Source organism: Protopterus annectens, chromosome 13.part0 (assembly GCF_019279795.1).
Source record: "Protopterus annectens isolate FY-2018-M chromosome 13.part0, PAN1.0, whole genome shotgun sequence".
In the NCBI taxonomy this organism is placed as follows: Eukaryota; Metazoa; Chordata; order Ceratodontiformes; family Protopteridae; genus Protopterus; species Protopterus annectens.
Window position 1 is genome coordinate 564,730,106 of NC_056747.1, and position 27,978 is coordinate 564,758,083.

Genomic DNA, 27,978 nt, shown 5'->3' on the forward strand with positions numbered 1-27,978 from the left:
AATCTATGCAGACAGTCAAAGATTTTCTACAGGTACAGCCTCCTCGCTTCAGCAGAAATTGGCCAACAAAAAATTGGTCCTTTCCAGCTACTGACAGACCACAGAGGGGTAAATACAGACATCTAAGAGGCAGAGGACAGCCACAAACCCAATACAAACCTCGACAATGGGGCATTGCAACACAGAAGGGAGGAGAAGACAGGCCCCAAACTGCTAGAAGGCAAACTCAATGACTTACAACTCATCCGGCCAAGCAACACTCTCTCTTGGCAGCTCCCTTGGGAGGAAAACTCGCACTCTTTACAGACAACTGGCACATTGTCAGAAAGGACAAATGGGTCCTAGACATAATTTCAAGAGGATACAGATTTCATTTCCACACTTTGCCAATGAAAAGAGGAATGCCAAACCTGCCACAAAATCGATGGGCAGAGGCACAAAAACAAATTACAGCTCTCATGGACATGAGAGCCATTCAACTGGTACTTGCACGAGAGCAAGGCTAAGGATTTTACTTGACTCTTTCTAGTCCACAGAAAGGACAATGCCTGGAGACCAATTCTGGACCTTTCAATTCTAAACACCTTCTTACAACTACCCGAATTCAAGATGCTAACACTACAGCAGCTTCTTCCCATGCTGGGCAAGAAAGCATGGCTAGTAACGTTGGACCTCAAGGAGGCATACCTGCATGTCCCTATCAGACAAAGTTGCAGAAGATACCTCCGTTTCATTGCAGGTTCAACCCATTACCAATTCTCTGCACTGCCCTTTGGCTTATCCACTGTGCCCAGGGTCTTCACAAAATGCCTGGCACCAGTAATTGCATACTGCAGACTAAGAGGAATTCAAATATACCCATACCTGGACGACTGCCTCATCCAAGCAGAAAGCAAGGACATCCTCTTACAACATCTGGCTTTTGTAAAACATCTTCTAAGTTGTCTAGGGTACACAGTGAACGAAAAGAAATTGAATCTAGTACCCTCACAAAATATGACATTCCTGGGTGCCAGCTTGAATACAACGGCCCAGAAGGCTTATCTGACACCAGACAAACAACTACAACTGACTCAATATTTCAAAACAATGGCAACAAAGACCCAGCTCCCTGCAAGAAAAATTCTGCAGGCCTTGGGCTTCATGGCATCTTGCATTCTACTAATACCATTTGCAAAGCTGCATATGAGGAAATTACAGTGGTACCTAAAAAGTGTATGGTCTCAACACAGCCACAGCTTGGACACAATGATATCTCTCATTCCCTGCCTACAACAGGAGTTTCTGTGGTGGTCACAGGCATGTCAGCTCAACAAGGGTCAGCCTTTCACCTTGCCCCCAGCCAGGCAAAGTATGACAACAGATGCATCGGACTACGCCTGGGGGGCACACATGGCAGGACAAGTGAGTTCAAGGCATATGGACTGCAGATCAAAGGTATCTGCACATCAATCAAAAAGAGATGCTAGCTGTACAGAATGCTCTGACAGCCTTCAAAAACCTATTACATCCAGGACAACTTACAGTAAGGACGGACAACACCACAGTAATGTGGTACATAAACAAACAAGGGGGTACACACTCCTACCCTCTATGCAAGCAAGCAATGACCTTGTGGAACACAGCACTGGCTTACCAAGTTCAGTTACAAGCTCAATTCCTGCCAGGAAAAAAGAACACATTGGCAGACGACCTCAGCAGAAACATCATGGATCCCCACGAGTGGAAACTGGATCCACAAGTATTTACAATGATAACTCAAAAATGGGGCCTTCCAGACATAGACCTGTTTGCCAGCCCCCAAAACTACCAGCTGACAAAATTTTGTACAAGGACACTTCACCATCAAGCTTGGAAAGTGGAAGCACTTTCATTCAGTTGGAAAAACCTGACAGCATATGCCTTCCCTCCATTGCCTCTCCTCACAAAGGTTCTTCTGAAAGTCAGAAAGGAGAGACCACAACTGATACTCATAGCTCCAGACTGGCCACGCCAGCACTGGTACCCACTATTAAGGAATATGGCCCAGGGCCCTCCTTGGATTTTACCACAAATTGCCCATTTGCTCACACACAGCCAACTCAAAACCTTAAATCTGGCTGCATGGAAAATCACCTACCCATCCAGCCAGCTCATCTTTCCCAAGCTGTTATGGATGTTATTCTGGAAGCTAGGAGGCCCAGCACCAGAAAGGCCTACTTGGACAAATGGAAAAGGTTTTGCGCCTGGAACCAAGCTAAAGGCCAAAATACATTTCAGCCTCACATGCCTCAGATTCTACAGTATTTAACGGAGATGTTGCACAAAGGACTTTCTTTTTCTTCCATTAAAATCCACGCATCAGCTATTTCAGCTCATTACAACACGGTTCCACCCTTATTTTCACATCCACTTCTAAGGCAGTTACTCAGAGGGGCAAAAAACATTAGGCCTCCCAGGAGAGCACCTACACCAACATGGGACCTCAATTTTGTTCTGGAAAAAACTTAAGCTACCTCCCTTTGAACCATCTTTCTCTGCAGATCTACAGTTTATATCATGGAAGACTGCTCTGCTGCAAGCAATAACTTCAGCCAGAAGAGTCTCAGAGCTGCAGGCACTAATGGCAGTGGAACATTTCCTTATTTTCCATCAAGACAGAGTCTCTCTACAAACTAATCCTTCCTTCATGCCTAAGGTGGTTTCCAGTGTGGCTTTAAATCAAACCATTCACTTACCCACCTTCTTTCCAAATCCACAGAACAAAGGAGAAAGACTTCTGCATTCCTTGGACATTCACAGACAACTTCGTTACTACTTAGATAAAACTAAGGTTTTCAGAAGATCTGACCAGCTCTTTGTATCCTATGCTACAGCTTCACAAGGGAAGGCCATATCAAAACAAACCATTTCCAAATGGATAGGACATTGTATTCGTTTTTGCTGCACCCATCATTGAAAAACAGTTCCTGCTACCATTAGGCCCCATTCTACCAGGGCAACAGCTACATCTACAGCCTTCCTCAGGGGGGTTCCAACCAAGGAGATTTTGGAAGCTGCAACTTGGAGTTCAGTACACACCTTTACCAAACACTATCACTTACCACTTTACTCTAAGACTAGGGCTGGCTTCGCCACTGCAGTTCTGCAGGGCCTCCTAGCCTCCTCTAACCCTCTATGATTCCACCACCCATCCTTAGCTTTTGGATTCTACCCAAGTGTGATGACTGCAGCAGGGTAACACGATGAACATAGTACAGTTTTGTACCTACCATAAATGTAGATGTTCGAGTGTTCACCCTGCTGCAGTCCAGGTTACCCTCCCTCCTTCCCCTCTGATCTAACTGGCTAAATCTCTACAATTCCTTCCCGATGTATTTGCTTACAGCTGAAGAGATTTTGTGTTCGTGCAAAAATTTCTTAAATTGGTTCTGTTTACTGACCACCTTTTTGGGGGCACCTGACATCTGGGGCAAGAAAAACTGAAGAAAATGGCGTCTGATGCATTATTTATACCCCTGGCGCACTGACGTCAGGGAAGAAGCGACAGCAACCGACGCCGGACCAAGACTTTGGAATTCCGACCGACTGCGGGAGTCATTGGGTCCTTGTACATAGCCTACACTAATTCTAGCAATGTTTCTGGGACTTCAGACCACTGCAGTACTGCCAGATCAGCTTTCTTGGGACCTTGTCATATGCTTTCTCCAAGTCTAGGAATGCCCAGTTGGACTCTCACCTCATCTCTAGTTTCTACTCAAGTGTATGTCTGAATGCAAACATTGGGTCAGTTGTGCTATATCCTGATCTGAATCCAAACTGCTTATCTCCCATCTTACATTCTACTACTCTGCATATCTGTTTATCAGTCACCCTCTCCAGAACTTTCATGCACTGTGATAGGAGGTTGATGCCTCTGTACTGCCCACAGTTGTGGATATCCCCTTTGTTCTTGCACACTGGCACGAGTATCCTTATTCGTCAGTCATATGGGATATGTCTTTCTCTCCACACTGCTAATAGTACCCTCTGGAGCCATTTCTCCCCTATCTCACCCAACATCTTTATCATATCTGCTGTGACCTCATCTGAGCTTGCTGATTTCCCTGACTTCATCTTCCTTAGTGCTGTTCTTACTTCTTCTAGGGTGGGCTCCTCCTCTTCTCTCATTGTAGGCTGTTTCTGGAGCAGTATAGCTTCTGTGGGATTTTCTTCATTCAGAAGTTGCTGGAAATACTCCTTCCATCTGCCTTTGATGTCTTCTGGACTGGTGACCAGGTTGTTGCTGGCATCCCTTATGAAGAGTGTCTGACCAACCATCTTCTTTATTTTTCTGCCTTTGCCTTACAACCTGATATAATCTGTTTGTGCCCCTTACTGAGACACTTTCCAGAAGTTGGTATAGTGCCTCCGATGCCCTATTCTTTGCTATTGCAACTTCTTTCTTAGCGTCTTTGTTAGCCAACCAGTAGTCCTTCCTAGCCTGGTCAGTTTTTTCTGTCTCCCACTTCTTCCTGCAGTCTTTCTTTATTTTGATGACTTCCTGGACTTCTGCATTCCACCGCCAGCTTTCTTTATGTACCGTATTTCCATACCTGGTTCGACCACATATCTTTTCTGTAGTTCTAACACATGCTGTTTTTAGGCGCTGCCATTCTTCTTTAACTCCACCTATTTCCTCCTCTTCTTGGGGTGCTAGAGCCCTGAGTAATTCCTTGAACTGTTGTACTTTCTCTCCTGTCAACTTCCAGGTCTTCAGCCTCGTCTCTGTTGACCTTAGAGCCTTCTTTGACCACTGCTTACAGCTGATTGTGGCAACTAGTGGTTTATGCTGTGGGCCGACTGTTTGACTGGAGATGACTTTGCTATCATGGATTCTACCCTGGTGCCTTTTCCTTACTAGTAGGAAGTCTACCTGAGTTGCATGTTGATTACTCTTGTACGTGATCTTGTGACTGTCTCTCTTTCTGAACCATGTGTTGGCTACTATCAAGCCATTTGCCAGACAGAAGTCTGGAATGGCTTCTCCTCCTTTATTCCTGTTGCCCCACCCATGTGGGCCCAGGCAGTCCTCATAGCCTGTTCTGTCTGTCCTGATATGTGCATTCAAGTCACTCGTTATCAACACCAATTTATGTTGTCCTGCTTTATCTAGTAGGTCCTGCAACTGCTGTGTGAATGCACTCTTTTCTTCACTATCACAACCCTGCTGTGGGGCACAGGCTGAGATTATAAATACTGCCCTATCATTACACTGGAGTCTGATTGCCATGAGTCTGTCATTAATTCTGATATCCCTTACTGCCTTCTGAAGCCTCTGTCTGACCACAATTTCCACACCATTTCTAGCCATCCCTCCACCTGAGTAGTAGACTCTGGATCCCAAGCCAAGTGGCTTTGCTGCACTGCCCTTCCATCTCGTCTCTTGGATACAGAGGATGTCCAGCCTCCTTCATATCATCATGTCATCCACTTCCAAGCTGTATCCTGTAAGTGAACCTACATTAAGCGTAACAGAGCTATCCCAGGTAACCCAGGCTGGGCAACTAGACACCGGCCAGCCAGTAGCTTATTGACCCAGGGCTGCTGGGCTTCATGGCGGGCACACACTGGCCAATAGGGGCACATACACCTCTCCCACTGTTAGCACGGGTCCCTGGTGTGGGTCAGATTAGGCTGGGTCCTCAACCCACTTATCACCGGTAACTACCCATGCCCATTTTTGGCAACATTAAATCACATAATCAAATCACCTAGAGCCATATTTTACACCGTTGAGTGGCTAGCCTTGCCATGGCACGCAGTCTGTGATCCGTGATGTTCATCGTGCATACAGCTGCAGTCATAACAGATGGGTTTCCCTGCCATCAGGCGGGTCCTCGGCACCATGTAGAGTCTGTGCTGCTGCCCACAGCTCCATTCATTGGTGAGTTTCAGATGGAAACGCTCATTATGTTTGTTGGACATGGGAGAAACCCCAATGAGACACAGGGACAACATGCAAACTCCAAACAGGCATTGGTCAGAGGTCAGGATCAAACCTTGTGCGCAGGAGACAAAGACCTTAACCACTAAGCCATCTGGTACTGTGTAATAATTTTAAATTTGTCAGGATGGCAAGTAAACAGAAATACACTGTGGATGTTACTGTCCATTGTAAGGGTTTCAGTCAACTTGAACACTCTCAAGGAAAAGTCCACCACAGGACATATGACCTGTAATTAGCTTATTAATATTTAAAGCTATAAATGTTATATATATAATAATCTGTAAGGTTTGATATATTAACAAGTTTATGTATTTATTTTTTGTTTATTATTTGAACTGAAAAATAGCATGTAGTAGCATCAACTTTATCAGAGTCACATGTGAGATTAACGTTACCCAGTGCATAAGAGGTGCCAATGAATTCTGGAACATTTAGAATAGACTGATAGTGGTGAATTGAAGCCCATTTATTCAGAAATTCAGTTTGACTGTCTGAAAGGATGCATAGAATTGCCTTTTCCCCCCATATCAGGAGAGTGGTGTAGAGACGTTATGGAAAATGGCATAGTCAGTAATGATACTACATAATATGTTCCTACATCCCTCCAGGCAATAACTTAAACACACTTGAAAATATTCTCTGTTGGGTCTCCTGCAACTTCCCTCAAGAAACTATAATCTTAGGTGACTTTAATATTGATTGGAATTCCTGCAACTCTCCCAAACCTACCTTTCACCTTAATCTCTTTAACTTTCAACAAACTATTAGCTCCCCAACTAGAATTGACAAAACAAGCAATCCTGGACTGGATATTGATTAACAATAATCCCCATTCTTATAAGACTGGAATACTCCCAGACAATATCAGCGACCATCTCCTTACCTATATCACTAAACAAAAAGATAATACTCTCAAACAAGCTATTTACCATACTGTACGCAATAAAAACAAATTTAACTTGTCCTCCTTCCTAAATGACCTCAAGGCATGCAACTGGTCAACTCTAAAACACCTCCCACTTGACGAAGCAGTTGCCTATTTCAATACCACTTTCCTACTAATTCTACAGCAGCATGCCCCAGCTCGATTAATAAGAATAAGCTCCAAAGCTGCCCCTTGGCTTTCCAAATCAACCAAACAAACTATGCTAGATAGAAATAAAATTTGGACTAAATGGAGAACCACTAAAAACCCTGATGACCTTCTACACTTTAAACACCTTAGAAATACTACAAATAAACTCATCCATCTTGCTAAGAAAAACTATTACCTTCAATACCAACATAACCAAAATTACAACCCTAAAAATTCTGGCCGGAATCAATAAACTTCTACATGCAGGGAATACCAAAACTTGCACACCTACTACCTTAGCACAAACTTCACCCAACATAATAGCCGATACCTTTAATAACTTCTTCTCTGAAACAGTCACCTCTTTAGCTAACACCATGACTCCCCCCCCCTCCCCTCAACACACCTCTCCTCCAAATAACACCCCCACCCCAAAAATTAGCACCGCCTCCACAGCCCACATACGTAAGTTACTCTCTCAACTTAAACCCTGCACCCCTTCAGCCGACAAACTACCAGCTGAATACCTACAACTAGCAGCATCTGAACTAGCTTACCCAATCTCGATCTTAATTAACAGAACAATAACCGAATCTACTATCCCATCCTGCTGGAAGGTCTCCTATATTATTCCCTTCATAAAGGAGGTCACTCTAATGAACTTTCTAATTACCGACCTATAGCCCTACTTTCTCCTCTATCTAAAATTATGGAGCGTTGTATTCACCAACAACTCCTAAATCACCTCTTGCAAAATAGCCTACTAGTAGACTCACAACATGGTTTTAGGCCCTACCATAGTACTTCCACCGCCCTTCTCTCCTTCACTGACACAATAAACAGAAATCGCAATAACAACCTTTTCTCCTCAGCCCTATTCCTAGACCTCTCAAAAGCCTTTGATATGGTTAACCATCAACTACTCCTAGATACACTGACATCACTTTCACTTGACTCTTCAGCAGTACAATGGTTTGACTCATATTTGAATGATAGAAAACAAGCTGTCCTCTGGGACAGCCATATATCCTCACAGCTCCCAATCAATATCGGTGTTCCTCAAGGATCCATCTTAGGTCCCCTCCTCTTCTCTACATTTATAAATAACCTGGCTACTTCACTCCCAACATCCACTTGTATTCAGTATGCAGATGATTCAACTCTCATCTGTTCTGCTTCATCTTCAGGAGAACTCCACTCTTCCACCCAGAAACTCTTTACTACGGCTGAAAAATGGTTCCAACATATCTGTCTCCTCCTTAATCCCAAAAAAACCAAATTACTACTCTTTACACCAACACTTAAATCTCCCCCTATCTCATTTTCCATCACATCTGGCAATGGCACGATCATCAATCCTGACTGTTCCACTAAACTCCTAGGTGTTACTATAGACAATCAACTGAGTTTTGACTGTCACATTGATCTAACCATCAAGGCTGTTAATAAAAGATAGGTGCCCTTTACAGACTTAAGCCCTTTCTTACTGCAGCTACCGAGTGTCTCTTGCCCAAACTCATCTCCTATCTACACTACTGTATGCCTCCTCCTCATTTATTAACATTTCAAAAGCTAACCACCAGAAACTAGCCACAGCCTATCATAGTATTGCCAGGTTTGCCACTGGTTCCCCATATCGAACTCACCATTGTCATAATCTCAAAATCCTTAACTGGCTAGAACTACAGAATCGAATTCTCCTACAGCAATTACATATCACCTACAAAATTCTCCATTACCCCTCTAATACACCCATACTTAATAACCTTATCACCCCATACAAAAATCTAACATCCCTTCGCTCAGCCAACAAACTTCTAGTAGCTACTCTCAAATCTTACAACAAAGCAGGTGACTCCTTATTTGCTAATACTGTAGGATCTCACTGGAACAAACTCCCCAAAGAACTAACCACTTTAAGCTCACCCCACCTTTTCAAAAAACAAACAAAAACATTTGCAATCTCACTGGCTATGCCCTGCTCAAATCCTGACTGAGCTTAAAAAACAACCACTCTCTCTCTCACCCTACATTTTGCTCTTCTACCTACCCTACTTCACTACTTCTTTCCCTCTAAGAAGTAAACCTAGCAACCCACCAGCCTGCTTATTTACTCCTACCTACCTCTTTTTATGTTACCCTCCACTATCTCTAACCTGTTTTTCTCCATGTATCTAACCCCGTTCCAATCTTCCTGTGTGCAAATATCTATCCTAATAATAGTACTCATCACTATATCCCTGCTACTAACTGACTTCTATGACTAAAGTTTTACAAACCCTCTACTTGTCCCTATTTTTCTCCCTTCTTCATCTTTTTTTAGCACTCTATCTATAGTAGTTATTTAAATTATAGTGATTCTGTACTGATGTTTATTTCTTGTTTAAATTGCCTTCCCATTACTATTCTACATATCAATTTTTCCCTTAGTTGCCTGCATGCATTAGTTACTTCTTATTTACTTGTTATTACATGATATTTGTTAGTCACTTAGTTTTATTAGTGGAGCTTTTCTCCTCGGGCCTCTGCTGAAAATGGACATGTATCCAGCCAGACTAGCCCGGTCAACAAATGTAAAATAAATAAATAAATAAAATACTGCTGTTATCTTGATGTTAAACAAAAGCTCCATATTAATAGCAAAATGGAGCCAAGATGCAAAGGTGACAATTTTGTCTTTCTTGTAGAACCATGTTATGTATCTGTTTTGTTTTACATATGGTTTATTAGTTACTGGTTGAGTAAAGCAGGCATATCCTGGCAGAAGCAGGACTCATTCTGGTCTCAGATAAGAGAAATAACAGCTGCAAATAAAATCACTGTATTTTCAACTTGCATTTCTGTAAATAATTCTAATTTTTAGGCCCTGGAAGTTATCCGACAGTTGAAGGAGACCATGAAGATTGAACGTGCACATATGAGATTGAGGCTCCTGCTCCCCCCAAAAGAAGGGAAGAAGCTGAAAGAGAAACTGAAACCCTTGATAAAGGTTACTGAAAGTGAACACTTCAGAGATGAACTCGAAATTGTATGTCTATAAAATTCTAATTTTTTTTTTTACGCTGTATACCATCTGCCCTTTTATCCTTTTTATTTTTCACTGTTAGATAGTAGCATTTTACTGATTGCTGTAACCATCAGGAAATAGGATATTTTCTTCCTTTTGTATGACTGGGGGGCGTGGGGTGAAACTGGAGAGCCTTTAAGCCCTGCCTTCTAGTTTCACCAGTATTTTCTTTGTATGTGGCTTCTCTCCCCTCCATGTCTGAATTTAAATTTTTGAAGCGCACACACACACACACACACACACACACACACACACACACACACACAAACATGACCAGAAGAATGAATTGCAACACTATTATACAATAATTACATGTTTTCGTCTTGTCACATTCAGAACTTCTTCAGAATGAAATAATTAAAACAAAGCACCATTTAAATACCCTAGCCAAATAAAAGGCACCAAAAAACATCAAAGCATTTAAAAAGAAATATCCCTCTATAAAATACAAGTTAACTACAAAAATGTTTGTTCAACATTTGTGTAATTCCAATGGTACTAAATCAGGTATTGTACCAAAAAAAACATATAAACTATATAATATTTGTTTCATTTTAACCGTCTGCAGTTAATCACAGGACAATCAGGGTTGGGATTTACAAACACAGTATGTATCATCCTAAAATAAATAGAAAATTGGAGAAATTAAGAAAATTTAAAAATCAAAAGGAGGTTTACGATGTAAAATAATGAACAATAACATTTATTTTGGTTACTATTTTCACGCAAGTGGTTTTCTCCTTTTTGTTTTTGAATTTGAATTTCAACTTTTGTATATCAAGGGATGCCCTTATTTGTATTTCTTGAAGGACTGGTTTGCACCCCAGGAACATTTTAGTATCCTGTTGTGCCTTTTTCGTATATGCTACCTTATGCTGCTCATCAAGTTGTTTTATCAGCTTACTGAACTCTCTTTCTTAATTCTTCTCCCAAGCTTTTAACCAATTCATTAGCCTGCTGATCCTTGGGGTACTGATGACTCAATCCCCATCCATTCATGAATCATTTGAACCCTTTGCATAGCAGAGGGAACTGAAAGCATACTTCAGAACTTGGCAAATGCATCCGATAGTCCAGGTTTCTGTTGGCTTGTTCTTCCATTCAAATCTACTTTGATTTTGAGGCTCTGCTTCCTTGCTTAAGTTTGATCCCTGACTACATTTCTCCCAGTCACCACTTGGGATGCTGCTATACTGAGATTGGTAATTTCCTGCCCCCCCCCCCCCAAAAAAAAAAAAAAGAAAGTGAGTCAGTCCGTGTTGCTAGTTTCCTTTTTTCCCTTGGCCAGACAATGATTATTTTGGAGGAAATTCTCTGTTCCTGAACTCAATAAGTATGCATCTAATTATGCATGCAGAGTATAACTGAGTCTTTGGCGTCTAGATTGAAGTGTACAGTTTGAAAGTTACTGGAGAAAGAGGGCACATGATATTTTGGATGACTTAGAAGTTGGAATTTTATTTCATTACTTGTGCATAAAAATGATTTAACATTTTGAATAAATTCGTATAGTATTGACATAAAACACTAAGGCAGATGCTGACCTACTTATAATTCAAATATGTTTCTGAATTACTACAAATGTCATGATCACATTTCACTTATGGTCTCATTCTCCATATTCCTTGGTAAAGTATCCTTGTGATGGTGCAGAGATGAGTAAGGATGCAAGAACTTACAGCAAAATTCAGCTTCTTGATTAAACATTAGTCTAATTAGAAACAGGAAACTTAGGCTTGTCTATTGGCTGCGTAATGTTTGATGCACACACATTTTACAAGATTTCACATTTTTATTGGTCATTTTAGCACATTTGGAATACATTATATTTAAGTGCCATTCCATCAGAAAGTAAGTATTTGCCTTGCTCGTGTTGTTATGACATAGGCAAACGTACATTTATATAAAATAAGTCAAACCATATTAACAAGTTCACATTTACAAAACCTGTACATCACATATACAGTTATATAGCATATAATCAAAGCAACATTACATAAATTGTTCAGTTTCTGCCTTATCTTAAACCTCATTCCTCCTGCAGTACATTTTCTGCATGTATTGTTCACAGTTTCGACTTTTCTATGTAGTTTACTCCTTCCATTTTCTAAAGCTCCCACTTCATGTTTTTACATCTCTATTAAGATATTCAGTACTTCAGGTATAATTGGTTTAGATTTTGATTTTCTAGTAATTGCTTTTTTTTTTTTGGCAGCCACCAGAATTAAACTTATCAGTCTAGGCAGTTCAGAACCTGTATCTCAGCTGAAAAAAATCACTTCCTTAGTTACCTTCATTTGCTTGCCCAGCATTCCTGACAGGGCACTCTGTAGGAAATTTTTAAAGTCTGCCAAGTCATTACACTCTGAGAACCTGCGTTTCCTGTTACTTTTCTTCCCCATTACACATGTAACTTTTGTCATCTACTTCAGGAAAAAGGAGTCTGCTTGGGGTATAAAAGTATCTATACAAACACTTCCAGGCAAAAATCCCAAATCTTCCAGATTTTGCTGCATATCTGGGAGCCACAAAAATGTTCTAACATTTTCTTTGTGAATTACATATCTAATCTCTCTCTCTCTCTCCTCCATCTTTTCTGACCTCTTCTGATTAACTCCTATACTTATCTTGCAGTATTTTATATGCCATACTAATTATCTTTTTTAACATCAGCTTTTGTTCTAGATTCAGTTGAAAACTCAACCAGTGCAGGTCTTTCATTTAGGATTCCAAGGGCCAGTGCTAGCATTTTGGGGGCCCCAAGCAAGTTTCAAGTTGAGGGCCCTACCCAGAAAAATGTAAAGTTTGACCACATTGCCATTACTCCCCCTTCCCTGTCAAGCTCATCCATCACCATTTAACAATCAGTATAGTATAGTGTTGCTATGTTCAAACCATTAAAAATTGAGGTGCTATTGAATAGACACTGACTGGTACATTATGACAAGCCACTGTACCATAAAGTGAATAAACGAGAGAAAAGCATAACATTAGTGATGTAAAACAATGTACTTATGAACTAAAATATAGTAAACTGATTTTGCAGGAGCATGCATTGCATGAACCCACATTTTGGATGAGGAACAGACTTTAATTACCAGGCAAACATCATGCAACATTGTAGCACTGTAACAGCCTACCAACTTAACAGTTCTATGCAAAGCCCAAAATAACCACAAAATAAAGGCAGAACATAAGGGATAGTTTTCAACATTGCTACAATAAATCTGCATGAGTGTAAATAAATCTGTGTGGGTCCTAACTAACAACCCCACATTGTACCCTCACACAGGCAGTCTCCCAGACACCTTAAGTGACCACAACATAATATACTTTATACGTAGTAGAACAAGCTTATGCAAAACCACTAACTATACATCCACTAGAAACACAAAAAAAATTATCTCCTGAAGTCCTCAACACTTTACTCTGTAACTGTGACTGGACCCCCCCCCCCCTAAAAACCCTCCCACTTGACCAGGCTGTAGCATATTTCAACAAAACATTTCTACAACACCTAGACACTGTCACTCCATTGCGCAAAATTAAGGTTAGAACCTCTACAAACCCCTGGCTCAGTAAAGAAACCAAGCAAATCCTCAAGTCTAGAGACACTGCCTGGCTTTACTATAAAAAAAAACAAAAAAACACAAAGCCTAACTAAGTACCAAGAACTGCGCAACCGTGGAAAAAAATGCATTAGGCTGGACAAAAAATCATACTATACAACATTACAAACTAAATACCAACACAACCCGAAAAAATTTTGGAAAAATGTAAATCAGCTACTAAAATCCACCCAAAAGGCTACCCCCAAACCAACCACCCCTGACACTAAAGTTCCCATCGACACACAATTCAACTCCCACTTTGTGAACTCAATTCTATCCTTAGTATCACAGGACAGTTCCTTCCTCACTATCCCCCCCAACACAAATAACACTAATAAAGCTTTACCCTCAAAACAGTTTCCACTACTTCAATCAAAAGCATGCTCTCCAAACTAAAAACCTCATCAGCAGCAGCTGACCTACTCCCCAGCTATTTCTTGAAACTCACAGCAGATGCTATTGCTATTCCAGTCTCCATTCTCATAAACAGATCAATTGTTGAAAACTATGTGCCCAAACTCTGGAAAATATCCTATGTTACACCCATACATAAAGGCGGGACCTCCACTGAACTTAATAACTACAAACCCATTGCTTTACTCTCCCCCTGGCCAAAATCCTAGAAAAATGCATCCATACCCAGATGCTAAACTATCTCCTAGACAGCAACATCCTGTCACCTACTCAGCATGGTTTCAGACCCGCCCATAGTACCACTACAGCCCTCCTCTGCTTCACAAACATAGTAAACCGTTTCAAAAATGAAGGTCTACAAGTGTCAACTCTTTTTTTGGATATGCCCAAAGCATTTGACACAGTCTCACACCAAATCCTGCTAAACAAACTAAACCAATATCATCTATCAAATTCCACTCTTACCTGGTTCCAAAGCTACTTAACTGACAGGTAACAAGCTGTGAAATGGGAAAATTCTCTCTTTCCTCAGCTGCCCATAACTATAGGAGTCCCACAGGGTTCTATCTTAGGACCACTACAATTCACAGTCTTCACAAATGACCTCCATACCTCCACACAGCATGCATCTATAATTCAGTATGCAGATGACGCTACCTTAATCTGTGCTGCACAAAACATTCCCACTCTCCTGGAAACAACTCAACTAGCATTATCTGACGTTGAAAACTACCTTACCAAAGCTCAATTTATCCTCAATCCAAAGAAAACTCAGCTTATGATTATAACCAGTTCTAACAAAAACACTAACAGTCAATTCACTATCTACTCCACTAATGCTACTCCAATTGCTCCAGTGGCATAGGCTAAGCTATTGGGAATAACCATAGACTCCCACCTAAAATTTGATAGTCATCTCAACTTAACTATTAAAAAAGTACAGGGCCAAACTGGGGTCACTCTACCGTATCAAACCATTTCTTACCAACAACACAAGATCAGCCATTGCTCACTCCCAACTTCTATCCACCCTACTCTATGCATCTCCCATTCTGACTAATCTCAACAAAACTGAACTAAGCAAAATGGAAGCCTGCTATAACAGAATTGCCCGCTTTGCTGCAAATTGCTCATATAGAGCTCATCACTGTACTGCTCTGAGACAGCTCCACTGGCTTGAACTGCCCAACCTCCTAACCTACAATCAGCTCTGCCTCTGTCATTCTATTTATTACCTCCCCAATAAGTGTCCTGCTCTCAAAAACCTAGTACAACATCACTCAGCCAAAAGGCCTCTTAGATCATCAAGCAAACTACTACTAGAAGTCACCAACAGCTACAGTAGCTTTGGAGATGCACTATATAGTAGTTCAGTGGCTAAAAAATGGAACTCTGTCCCCACTAGCATTCAAAACACATCGTCCAAAGCCTCCTTTAAAAACCTCATTAGGCAACATCTCAAGGAAAGTTGGCAGTGCCATGATTGCTCCCCAGGCTAGTGAAAGTGGATAACACATACATACAAAATCTAGAGCACTTGATAATAGTTTTCAATCTTACTCACAAACACTGGCTAATCTACAATGTATGTACTGTACCTGTGTACTATGTATGTATTCTGTCTATGTTCCAAATTTCAGCTGTACCACCACAAATCTATTAATTACCTTTATTTTTAAAATTAATATTTTTTATTTGTTCTCTCCACTGTAACTGTTTATGTGCCGCATACCACTGTAAAAACATGTCTCCTGTAATTTGTGTGTATAATAATCATGTCTGAATAACTAAATGTGTCTAATTTTTCTTTGTGGAGCTTTTCTCCCCGGGCCTCTGCTGAAAAAGGGCCTTTTCGGCTCAGTCAGACACCCCCGGTTAACAAATGCAAAATAAATAAATGAAGCAAAAACACCATTAGAAAAAGACATTACATTAGGGATACTAACCTGTCAAGATAGCAAAGCAGTCCAGGAGATTTCTCTTTTTCTGGATGGGACACAATAATTTTCAGTTCAGAACAGTACCTTTTTGTCTCACTTGGTCTCCTAGATGTTCACTGAATGCATGGCAGTGGTAGCCGCGTATCTCAGACTGCAGGTGTTCTAGGTGTTCCCATATTTAGACAACTGTTTCCTCACTGCACCAACCAGGGATCTTCCTCACTGCACCAACCAGGGATCTATTGGTCGAGCACAGGGACTTCTTGTTCAGCCTTCCCTGTAGTTGGGTATTACAGTCAATCCTGCAAACAGTCCCGCCTATACCAACACAACAAATAGTCTTTTGGATACCCCCTGGATATGAATTGCCAGATAGCCAAACTTCCACAGTCCAGGGTACTGTTTCTCAGATTCTTCGTCATCTGTTTTCCCCCTGCTAGACTTACTCTCACTGTGCTGGGCTTAATGGCTTCTTTTGATCACTCTGGTCCTTCCAAGATACTACATGAGTCCAGCAGTGGTCCCTGATGTTTCACCCACTACATGCACAAATTCATCTCACACCAATTTTGCAGTAAACACATCAATTCGTGGGGGACATTTCAAAGGGAAGACCGTTCAAGGTTCTTGGTTGATGATAGAGACCAGTCTTTATATCAGTGTCTAGGAGATGATGACAGTCCTACTAACATTGCAGGCCTTTCAGGACTTCATTCCCTAGGGTGTGATCTCCATCTAGATGGACAACAATGGTGGTAGTTTGGTATTTCAACAAGCAGAAAGGAACCTGATCATATCCAGTTTGCCGAGAAGCCATGAAAGTGTGACAGTGGGAGATTTCTTCCTGTCACATTCTCATTGCAACACACATTCTGGATACATCCAGTATTCTTATGGGCAAATTGAGCAGATACATTCTCCTGCCCCATGAGTGGTCCCTCATTCAGACGCTGGTGAAACAAATCTTCAGTCATTGGGACCAATGTTGCTGCAGTCTTTTTGCTTTATACCTAAACAACAAGTGCAGCAGTTATTTTGCCCTGATCCCACCACATGGTCAAACACAAAGGGACGCATTGGTTCACAATTGCCTCCCTGGTCTCCTTATGCCTTTCCTCCCATTCCCATTTTAACAATTTTTTTCAGAAAGCCAGAAGGTGCAAGGCCAGAATTATCCTCAATGCCTCCTTTAGACCCTGGCAGGTTTAGTTTCCCTTTTTCTGTTCTCATCTGGTACATCTGCTGTGGGTGTTGGATCCTCGTCCAGATCTTCCTGAGTCACTCATTCAGTCAGCCTCAACAACACCTAAAAACCCTGAAGTTAACTGCATTGTCCATCCAATCGTATTGATGTTCATAGATGTCAGGCTTTCTGCCACGGGAATCCACATTTTGTCTTCACATAAAACAAATAGAAGGGTTTATCTCAGCAAATGAAGATTATTTACCATATGAGCTTCTTCCAAAGGGATAAATTTCTTTTAAGCACCTGTTACATCCATTCTGAGCTTCTTGACAGAGCTATTTCAAAATGGAGCCAGCTTCTCAGCCATCAAAATATATTTAGCAGCCATTTCCAATTTTCATATCGGGCAAAAACAATCTTCTATTGCTTCTCTAAAGACTTCAAAGGCTTTTCTAAAAGGAATCTTCCTTGTAAGACCCCACCTATAAGGGATCTATTTCCTCCTTGAGATATTACTATCATGTTTCAGTCTTTAACTCAAGCACATGTCAAGCCTTCTGATACAGTAGATTTAAAATATCTTTCTTGGAAAACTCTACCAATGGACTTTAGGTACTTATCTGAGATGTTTTCCACTAATTTAACATGTACCTTTGTAAAGATACTTCGTGCAGCCATTTTTACCTGCGTACCCTTTGAACCCCATTGGCATCCAGACCAACATTCAAATAATTCCTGAAGGGTATATTGCACTTCAACCAGCTTAGGACAAACCTAGTCCCGGCCTGAGATTTAAATATTGTGTTGGAAAAGCCCACCATCTGATGTTGTTAATCTTTGTTCATTCCTTATTGATGGGTTATCGGTTCCATCCTCGGAACCTAGTCATCCAAATATCAAGCTTGCATCAGCCAATAACTCTCAAGCCATGGTCCTACCCAGAATGCTCTGCTCCGTTACCTCAGATTTCTTTTGCCACGTTGCTGTACAGCTGTGTCAAGCCACTCTCTTCAGCTAAGTGTTTAATTTTTTGAAAGCTTTATACATTGTTTCTACTTTAAAGTTTTTCAAACAGTTTCTGCTAATATTCTCCTACCCTATCATATACTTAAGACTCTCTCTCCCTTTAGTCTATTTCTCTTTATTTCCTTTTTCTTACCTTTGAGGTAATTCTTCATTACCATCATTGGTAATCCTCCTTCCTTCTCTCTTCTTACCCTTTTGGATAGCCTTTCCTCTTCTTTTTGGAACTGTTCTTCTCCACATCATGTCGGATAAGAAAAGTAACGTTGGTTTTAAGCAGTGTAAGGATTGCAGCCATAAGTTGCCACTTTCTGATGGCCATGACTTGTGTGTCTATTGTCTGAATGTCTCCCACCTTACTATAGCTCCCCCTTGTGGGATTTGTAGACATTTTTCGACCAGGACTCTTAACGAGAGAAAGAACAAATTAATCCTGAAAAGTCTTCTCAAAGCTCCTTTCTGTGAGGCTATTTCTGGGTTGGAGGGCTCACCCCCTCCTGCTAAAATTCTAAGAGGCGTTCTTCCTCTTCCTCATCGAGGTCGCTCCCTTCTTTTCACTTTGGAGATCGTAGGGAGTCAACTCATAAAAAGGTGAAATTGATTACTGCTTCATCACTGCCACCTTTGACCCCGTCTGCTCCAGGCTCGGCACCACCCTGACTGATTCTGGCTCCAGCCATGTCTTCCTTATTGACACTGGCACCAGAGTTCCTGGTGCAGACAGTTAAGGCTCCGACAGTTCCGTCGCAGCCCTTACCGGCACTGTTCATACAGGTACAGTCCCAGTCAGCACCATTGGTACAATTCCTTTTGGCTCCGAGTATGATGTCACTGTCCTCCACAGTGCAGGCACTTTCGGCATTGATATGTTCTTCAGTGCAGTCCTTTTCGGCACCTTCCTTATTACTGGTGCAGACAATTTCCTCAATGGCACCATACCCATCGGGGCAGACATTTGCTTTTACAGTGCAGACAACTTCAACTTTTATGGCGCTGACGTCTGCGCAGACTACTTCCACAACGTTTTCTTCGGTGCAGACGTCCTTGATTCCGTGCTCTGCACCTTTCAAATTAGCAAGGACCAAGTACTCAACTCCAACATGTACTCCTTCGGCTTCCACCCAAGTATCAAAGACCATTACTCCGAAAGCAACTTCCCTTCCTCTTACTCCAGTAGTGGATCTCACTTTGGAACCGGAGTCGTCCTTGTTGCCCTCGGTGCACTGGGCATCGGGTTCTTCTCAGGCCAGTGGCTGTGCTGTGGAGGAGGGCATTCCTGGTTTCACGCCAATTTTTTTCTATTGCATCCTCCAGGAATCCTCCCTCTCTCATGGTTCACAGTCCTCTTGAGACTCCTGGTCTGGGAGTCGGCTCGTTGGGGTAGGGTGTGACCCTGGTTCTGAGGTTGTCATGCTCTGTTCCGGGATCCCATTCCTCCTTGGGTGGGCCGGCCTTCCAGGCCATGAAGAGGACGCTTGCTTCTGCTGACAAACCCCACATGTCAGAGTCCTCTTCCCCCTGTGTGCCGCAGCTCTCACAAGCCACAACCACCGGGCACAAGGGCCTCCGGTTTCTCCTCCTCACCAGACCTCCTCTTTGCAGTCTTCCCCAGAACCTCCCACTGAGGAAGTACCCCGCAAAGCGTCGTGCAAGAGGAAGAGCACATGGACTCCACTGAGGAGTCGACTGAAGATACGGATTTTGATGATGGGGAAGGGTCACCCAATGATGAGGTGTCTTTTGGTGACATCCTCAAGATCCTTAGACAGAGAGGTGACTGGAAGTCCTCTAATCCTTCCTCTGAGGAATCCTTATTCCTGCAGGCCTTTCATGCCTGGCCCCCTACCTCCTGGGTTACCCCGCCGGTCGATGAGCTCGTCCAGCATGCATGGAAGGCTCCTGAACCCCTGGAAGCGATACCACGGAGGATGGATAAAATATTATCGTCCCCAGCTGAGCACTCACATTGGTCACGAGGTCCTCCAGTAGATGCCATGGTGGTGGCGGCTGCAACTAAGAAGGATTTGGCAGAAGAGAGCCAAACTGTCCATCCGGCCAACAAGGAGTCCTGGGTGATATAAGGCTAGGGAAGCATGTGTGCTTCATTGACCTTCGCCCGTAACTATTGGGCACACTTTACCAGGCTTCAGAGGGATCTTATCAACCAACTCTCTGAAATGTTGGCAGGAGCTGTTTCTGACAAGGTCCGTGACAACGTGGCTTCTCAGATAGCCACCGTAGAGTCCATTTCCAATTCTTTCATGAATCTTATTTCTCACGCAACGGAAGGAGCGGGGGAGGCCCATGTATAGTCACCAGATAACATGCCTGGATGCGCCTTTGCGGACTCCTTTAAGGCTTCCTTCATAAATGCCCCCATTGAGGCTGCTTCTTTGTTTGGCCCTAAAGTGAAAGATACGCTGGCAAGGTGCTAACAAGATGGCAAGACCCTATCTGCTCTTGGTGTCAGACACTCCACTCCTCAATGATTCTACTCCAGAAATCAGAGAAGCAGGAAGATGTGGCATAGGAAATTACAGGGCTCTTTCCGTGATGCAAGTGCCGAGTTCTTCCCCTAGAGGCAGAGGGGGAAACTCCAATAGAAGACTCCCCTTTCGGGGCAGAGGAGGTCTGTGAAACTGGGGTTCCAGAGATTTGTTCTCTGACCAAAATTGCACAGCATCCCTTCCGGACCACAAGCTTCAAAGAATAAGGCAACAAGTTCAACCACTGCTACAAAAAAGAGTCATCCAGATGGTCCCCCCAGACCAGATAGGATCCGTTTTTTACTCAAGATTCTTCTTGGTGCCAAAAAAGACAGGGGACTGGAGACCAATTTTAGATCTCAGCACACTGAACAAATTTGTAAAAACAGAGAAATTCCGGATGGTCACGGTTCAGTCTATCCTTCCTGTCCTGGAAGAAGACGATTGTATGTGCTCTGTAGATCTTCAAGATGCATATTGCCACATAAAAATGGACAAACTCTCAAGAAGATACCTCCTCTTCCTCATAGGAGCCAGTCACTACCAATTTCAAGCTCTGCCCTTCGGTCTCTCTACAGCCCCCCCCCCCCCCCAGAGTGTTCACCAAATGCATTGCAGTGGTTGTCGCTCACTTGTGACTTCAAGGATTCCAGGCATTTCCGTTTTTAGACGACTGGCTCCTCACTGCCTCCACCAAGCTTCTACTGGAAGAAATCCTGCACTACACTCTCTTCACAGCACAAAGCCTGGGAATCACTAAAAACTGGGAGAAGTCCAAAACTACCCCAGCTCAGTCTTTGGAATTCATAGGGGTACTGTTGGACACGAGAAATTGCACAGCATCTCTTCCGGACCACAGGCTTCAAAGAATAAGGCAACAGGTTCAACCGCTGCTCTGTCACCACAAATCTCCCGCTCGAGCTATACTCCAACTCTTGGGGTCAATGGCAGCCTCGATCACCATTGTTCCTCTAGCCAGATTCCACATGAGGCTACTTCAGTGGTTACTTCTCACTCAGTGGTACCCTCTACAACATCCTTTGTCTTTTCAGATAAGTGTAACTCAGAGATGCAAGCAAGATTTACTCTGGTGGACGTCTCGAAATCCCCACCAATGGTCTTGCCCCTTTAGCCCCCATCAGCTGAAAGCCACGGTGACCACGGACACCTCCCTGATGGGGTGGGGTGGGGGGCTATGTCAGGGAAACTCGGTCCAAGGCACATGGTCAGATACAGAGGCCCTGTTTCATATCAGTGTCCTGGAACTGAGGGCGGTGCTACTAGCATTGCAAGCATTTCATTCCAACCTTCCATCAGGGACTATTGCGATCCAATCAGACAACATGTCAGTGGTCTGATGCATCAACAAGCAAGGGGGCAGTGGATTTTACCCGTTATGCCGAGAGGCATTGAGAATATGGCAGTGGGCGATAGCTTCCAACTGCTTTCTAATTACAATGCACATTCCTGGGAGCTCCACGTGATAGTGGACAAATTGAGCAGGTGCATTCTACAACCTCACGAGTGGTCCCTCAGTCCTATGATAGTGACAAGAATCTTCAACCGCTGGGGCCAGCCTTGCTGCGACCTATTTGCCTCCCCAACCAACTACAAGTTCAACAACTATTTTGCCCTGATCTCCCCTCGGGGACAGTCACCAAGAGATGCTGTAGTCCATGCTTGGCCCTCGGGTCTACTTTATGCTTATCCTCCTCTTCCCCTTATCTCCCAGTTTCTGAAGAAAGCACGACAGTTGAAGAGCAAAGTGATTCTCATTGCTCCATATTGGCCTCGACAAGTCTGGTTCCCCTTCCTCTGGCCTCACCTGCTAGATCAACCGTGGATTCTCAATCCATGCCCAATGTTGATCTCCCATCCGCAGGGTCTGACTCACCCCAATCTAACAACCCTGAAACTGACAGCTTGGTTTCTCCACTTCCAATGATTGCCAGGCAGGAAAACCTCTCTTCCTCTGTGCACAATATTCTTATTGCATCTCCTAAATTATCCACCAGACTAATCTATCTCAAGAAATGGAAAAGGTTCTTTCTATAGGCAGCGAATAAACAATTGGACCCCTTATCAGCCCCAGTTTCGGTGGTTTTGGATTCCTTATCGCATCTTTTCCACTCTGGGGTGTCTGCCTCTACTGTTCATGGGCATTTAGCTGCCATCTCAAATTTCCACATTGGTTTTCAGGATTCTTTGCTTATGTCACATAGACTCTGTAAAACTTTCTTGAAGGGGGTTATCCACTTAAAACCTCCCTTTAGAGAACCTCTACAACCTTGGGATTTGGCATTGGTTCTGCAAGCTCTAACAGCTCCCCCCTTTGAACCTGCATCTTCATGTGATGTAAAATATCTCTCTTGGAAAGCTTTTGTTTCTGATTGCAATCACATCAGCCAGACGCTTGTCAGAACTTCAAGCCTTATGCGTCAAACCTCCCTATCTTATCTTCCATAAGGACAGGGTATCACTGAGAACTAATTCTTCCTTTTTACCAAAAGTGGAGTCAGAGCAGTCTATCAACCAATCTGTTGATCTCCCGGTGTTCTTTCCTAACAACTCTAACAAGGGAGAGTAGTGCCTGCACTCCTTGGATGTTCATTAGCAAATAGGATTTTATCTGGACAGAACAAAATCTACCCGTAAATCAGACCAACTGTTTCTGGCCTTTTCTGAACCTAGACAATGTCATACTGTTTCAAAAGTTACATTGGCTTCATGGTTGAGAAATTGTATTACCTTTATCTACACCAAAAACAACGTCACTTTGCCTCACAGAGTGAAAGCACATTCTACAAGGTCTATGGCAATTTCAGTAGCTTTCCATGCTAACGCTTCCCTCAATGTTACTTGCTCAGCTGCAACTTGGGCCAAACCTCATACCTTTATTCTTCATTACAAATTGGACTTGGCCGCCAGAGGTAGAGCTTCTTTTGGCTCCATGGTGCTCAGGAATGACCTTCCATCAGGGGCACCCAGGGATACAGGTAGCTGGAGACTCTGTCTCATCAGTAAGGAATGAACGAAGATTAACAACATCAGATAAAGAAGTTATGTCTTACCATAATGTTTCATCTGTGTTTTTGATCTTCGTTCATTCATTACTTTCCACCCTCTGTCCCCTCCGAAGGTTCCTGGTTGATATCATATACTCCTTTATTGTAGGTCTGTTATGACCAGAGGTAGCCTCTACTTTTATCTATCAACTTGCAAACTCGATCTGAGGTAACAGGGAGCAGAGCATTCTGGGTAGGACCTTGGCTTGAGAGTTCTTGACTGACGCAAGCTTGATATTTGGCCGGCTCAGTTCTGAGGACAGAACCGATAACCCATCAGTAATGAATGAACGAAGATCAACAACACAGATGGAACTTTATGGTAAGACATAACTTTTTTTTTGAACTAACTGCTATAGTACCCTTAAGTTTTATTTGACCAGTAAAACTGCATTATTTATTTTTACTTGAGTTAGGAGAGTTCCTGAATCTAAGGTTTTGATGTGCAAAGAGCTATATCGACTCTTCCATAATGATTGAATAATGCTACTCAGTAATGCCTGTTTTTTGCCAAAAGTCATTCAGAAGTATCCCTAAATCAAACATTCTAACACCCTGTATTTTTAGTAGTACTCATAATAAAGGAAAGAATTTTGCACTGTTTTAAATGTGCATAGACTTTTGACATTATATGTGTTACCTCAATAGAACTAAGTTGTCACAAGATTAGAAGAGAGCTCTCTTTTCCTGTTTGTCTGAGACAAGAGGCTCTGAGACTCATGAAGTGCTTAACATGGACAACAGATAAGGGCACTGTGATGTTTCCTTCCTTTAGTTCCCCCCTCAGAAATCCCCTTTTTTCAAGAAACTTTCAGACTCATGAAGTACTACATGGACTGGCCTGTTACCCCTTGTATACTCCTAAGAAACATATAAATGAGCATCTAAAGAATAAAGAAAAGGAAACTTGGGGGATTTCATCCTATACAGTCTATGCTGTGGGGTACTACTTTTTGCAACTTGGAGATATACAGATGCCATTGCCACTCTGTACGCTCCCAGTAAGGTTGATTCACCCCCCCCCCCCCAGCTTAATAGTGTGAAATTATTTTAAATCTACGGTCATCTGCTATATAACCTGTTTGGTCCAACACAGACTTTAGACCCACCTGAAAATGTCTCAAGCTTTAGACAATGGAAAGCAGTGTTTTCCTGTTTCACACGTGGCCTCAAAATCCTTGACTGCTTGAGCCACTTGTCCAGATTCCATCTTTCCCTGTGGGATTTGTTGTCCCGTACAGGCAAAAGAAATAGTACAAGAACAGATATGAAATAGTATACCATTCAGCTGCATTCAGGAAAATACTGTATTGTTTCAGTATTCCCAAAGAATGCTACTTTTGCTGTTGTCTTGTCTAAATGGAGGGTTGTCTGGAGAGGGTGCTCCCTTCAGCAGAATGAAGTCAAACTACTAAATAACAAAACATGCATCTTAATATGCTTCACTTTTAATTCCTCCAGTTTCTTCTGAATAGTTTTACATCCTTTGAAGTGAAGGTGTTGACTGTGGCATAAGAAACATCTAACTCATTTTCATTACAATCACAATTATACCCAGTTATTTTACAATTTTCCCTTTCAGCACCTGTTCTGTTTGTCTAAAATAAAGCACACTTCATGTCTTTAAATAAGTTTAAAATGTTACTAGAATGTTCAGATATTTATGAGTGAAATAAGTGTTCTTTAATAAAAAAAAAATATTTCTTTTGTATGTATTTTCCCTACAAGAACTTATCTTCCTAGGCATCTGCTGAAAATGGTTTATAACCTACCTAAATCTCAATTATTATAAAATAATCAACAGAAATATGCATACATTTCAAATGCCAGTAGTAACTACAGCACAATTATTCACTGTCAGCATATTTCCAGAGTCCTGTTACAATGCACCTCAAGGCTTGATACACTGACCTTACAGAAAACAATGGAACTTAGTGCTCCCGGAGATCATCACTTGAGACAAACAGTATGCAAATCTACTTAAACAAGTAAAAAGTGCGTCAAAAACAGCCAATGAGCAATGATTAAAACTTCTCAATATTAGTCAAGAGAAATGAAATAAAATACACCACAGATGGGGTAAATAATAATGAGCTGAACTGAAAAATAAAATTGAGAGACTTTTTCTGCACCTGCTTACTAATATGCACATTAGCAAACCACCATGTCTTAGCATCATATTATTTTCATGCATGCTGCAGTTATGTTTCTTTCATTTTAGTTAACTTGGTGGACATTATCCTCCTAATTCTTTGTTTCTCTGTTCGCGCATTCGCTTGATTAATTTGCTTACTTTACAGCAAACCATGACCTACTGAGCTTAGTTAGTAAGACTCATTTATGGTTCTGCAACATTTAGGTGCTCCCAAGAAAAGACATTTAGTCTAGGATCCAAGCTATCTCAAACATACTCCATTCTTCAAAGTAGAAGTAAAGGGTGTCTCTGTTTCAGAATGCTGCTGCTATTCCCTAGTTCTGAAAGGGAATATAGAAATCTAGCTGATTGTTCACCTTAATAGCTTCAAATAAATAATATGTTGACTTTTAAGGGTGTTGTGCCTTGTTTGTTCCAGATGACCTGCATGCTGTTTCTGGACATGGTCAATGCCTTCTGATATGCTACTGTCCGTAATGCAGAAAGAATGTCTCTTCTTTTTGTTCTCTCTGGACATTATTACATGCTTTTTAAAAAAAAAAAAAAAAAACATAACTTCTGCAGCCAATCAGGTCCTTTGCTTCACTGAAGCGGAAAAACTAAACAAAACCAAGGACAGAGTCACCAGTAACTGCAGAAGAATTTAATAGAATTCTGGTACCTCGGCTTAATGCCTTCAGAGTTTTTTTTTTGCTTCACTGAAACGGACTTGATTGAGTGCAGCTTACAGGTGAATTAAAGCAAAAAGAAAAAAGTGCGATGGCGGGGTGATGTCACTCAGTTGTGTGGACGTCCATGAGGTGCCAGGCAGTGAATGGAGGGGACACAGACACCCGCAGCTGTTGCATGGGGGCCCTTGCTCACTGTAAGGCAATCAGCGGCTTCCTGCAGCTGCAAGTTCAGTGGGTGCCTAACGCCAGTTCTGAGAATTCCCCTCTCTCTTTCACTTTATCTATACTCTGATATCAATCCCTGATGGAGAAAGCAGTCACTAGCCTGCAATCCAATTTTTTTCGTGGACTCTTCCCATTCTGTTACATCTATGCTGTCTCGCACTCAAAACAGTAACATTAAAGAGTTTGTCAACCCACCCACCACTACTCATGCACATACCATATCAAACACAAAAATCAACATACGTGGAGATTCTCTCAAAAAGCTTATTGAAACACCAGAGACCTCCAAAAACAAGACTGCTACAACTAACACAATTCCCACAGCACTCATGACACACCATAACACCAGTGTCTCACCTACCAAGCCTGTAAAGCATAACACTCAAAAAAACAAATTTTCTTGTCATTGGAGGCTCTGTAGTGAGACAAATGGATGTCCTACTCACCAGGTTAAACAAGGAGAAAGTCACAGTCCGCTACTTGTCCAGTGCCAGGGTTCATTAGATCACACATGCACTCATGTCACTTAGCAACAAGTAACATTATGACTCTCTCTCATAGTTCATGTTGGAGTGAATGACCTGAGATGTACCTCATTGGACTATATGAAGAGAGACATGATTGAGCTCTGAGTATGTGTCCCAGGGAGGTATGTCCCAAGCCTTGAGCAGCATATACTACCCTCACCTAGAATGATGCCACAGTATAAACAAAAAATTATTGATTTCAATAATTGGCTTAATTTTTGGTGTCATTCAAAGGTGATCCAATTCCTGTCAGCCTGGGAAGCCATGACGGACAAACCTCACTGCTTGCCAGAGACAGTTTACACCTAGCAATACTAGGCTTTTGGCTGCTAGCAAAGGCTCTTGCCTCATCCATAGTGCTTTTGTTAGGCAAGGTCTCAATAACAAACGTAATGACGTGAAATTTGCTAATCATAACAAAACAAGGGTCATGCTGCTAAATGATAGGAGCTTAAACCAAAAACTGCACACCTTGGAAGCACTTCTATCACTGGCAGATACAGCTGTCTGTGTAGTCACAGAAACCTGGTTCAAGGCCTCAGAGAGTACCCTGGCCTTGCAAGGC

At 42.2% G+C, this 27,978-nt stretch overlaps 1 protein-coding gene across 1 annotated transcript in view; it reads left to right on the plus strand.

The window, feature by feature from the left end:
- The window catches only part of SBDS (SBDS ribosome maturation factor), a 471,306-nt gene that overhangs the window by 338,732 nt on the left and 104,596 nt on the right, over positions 1 to 27,978 (plus strand). Inside the window, exon 4 of the mRNA XM_044054206.1 lies at positions 9,907 to 10,071. Coding sequence (XP_043910141.1) covers positions 9,907 to 10,071 — 165 coding nt within the window. The remainder of the gene's footprint in view (positions 1 to 9,906; positions 10,072 to 27,978) is intronic.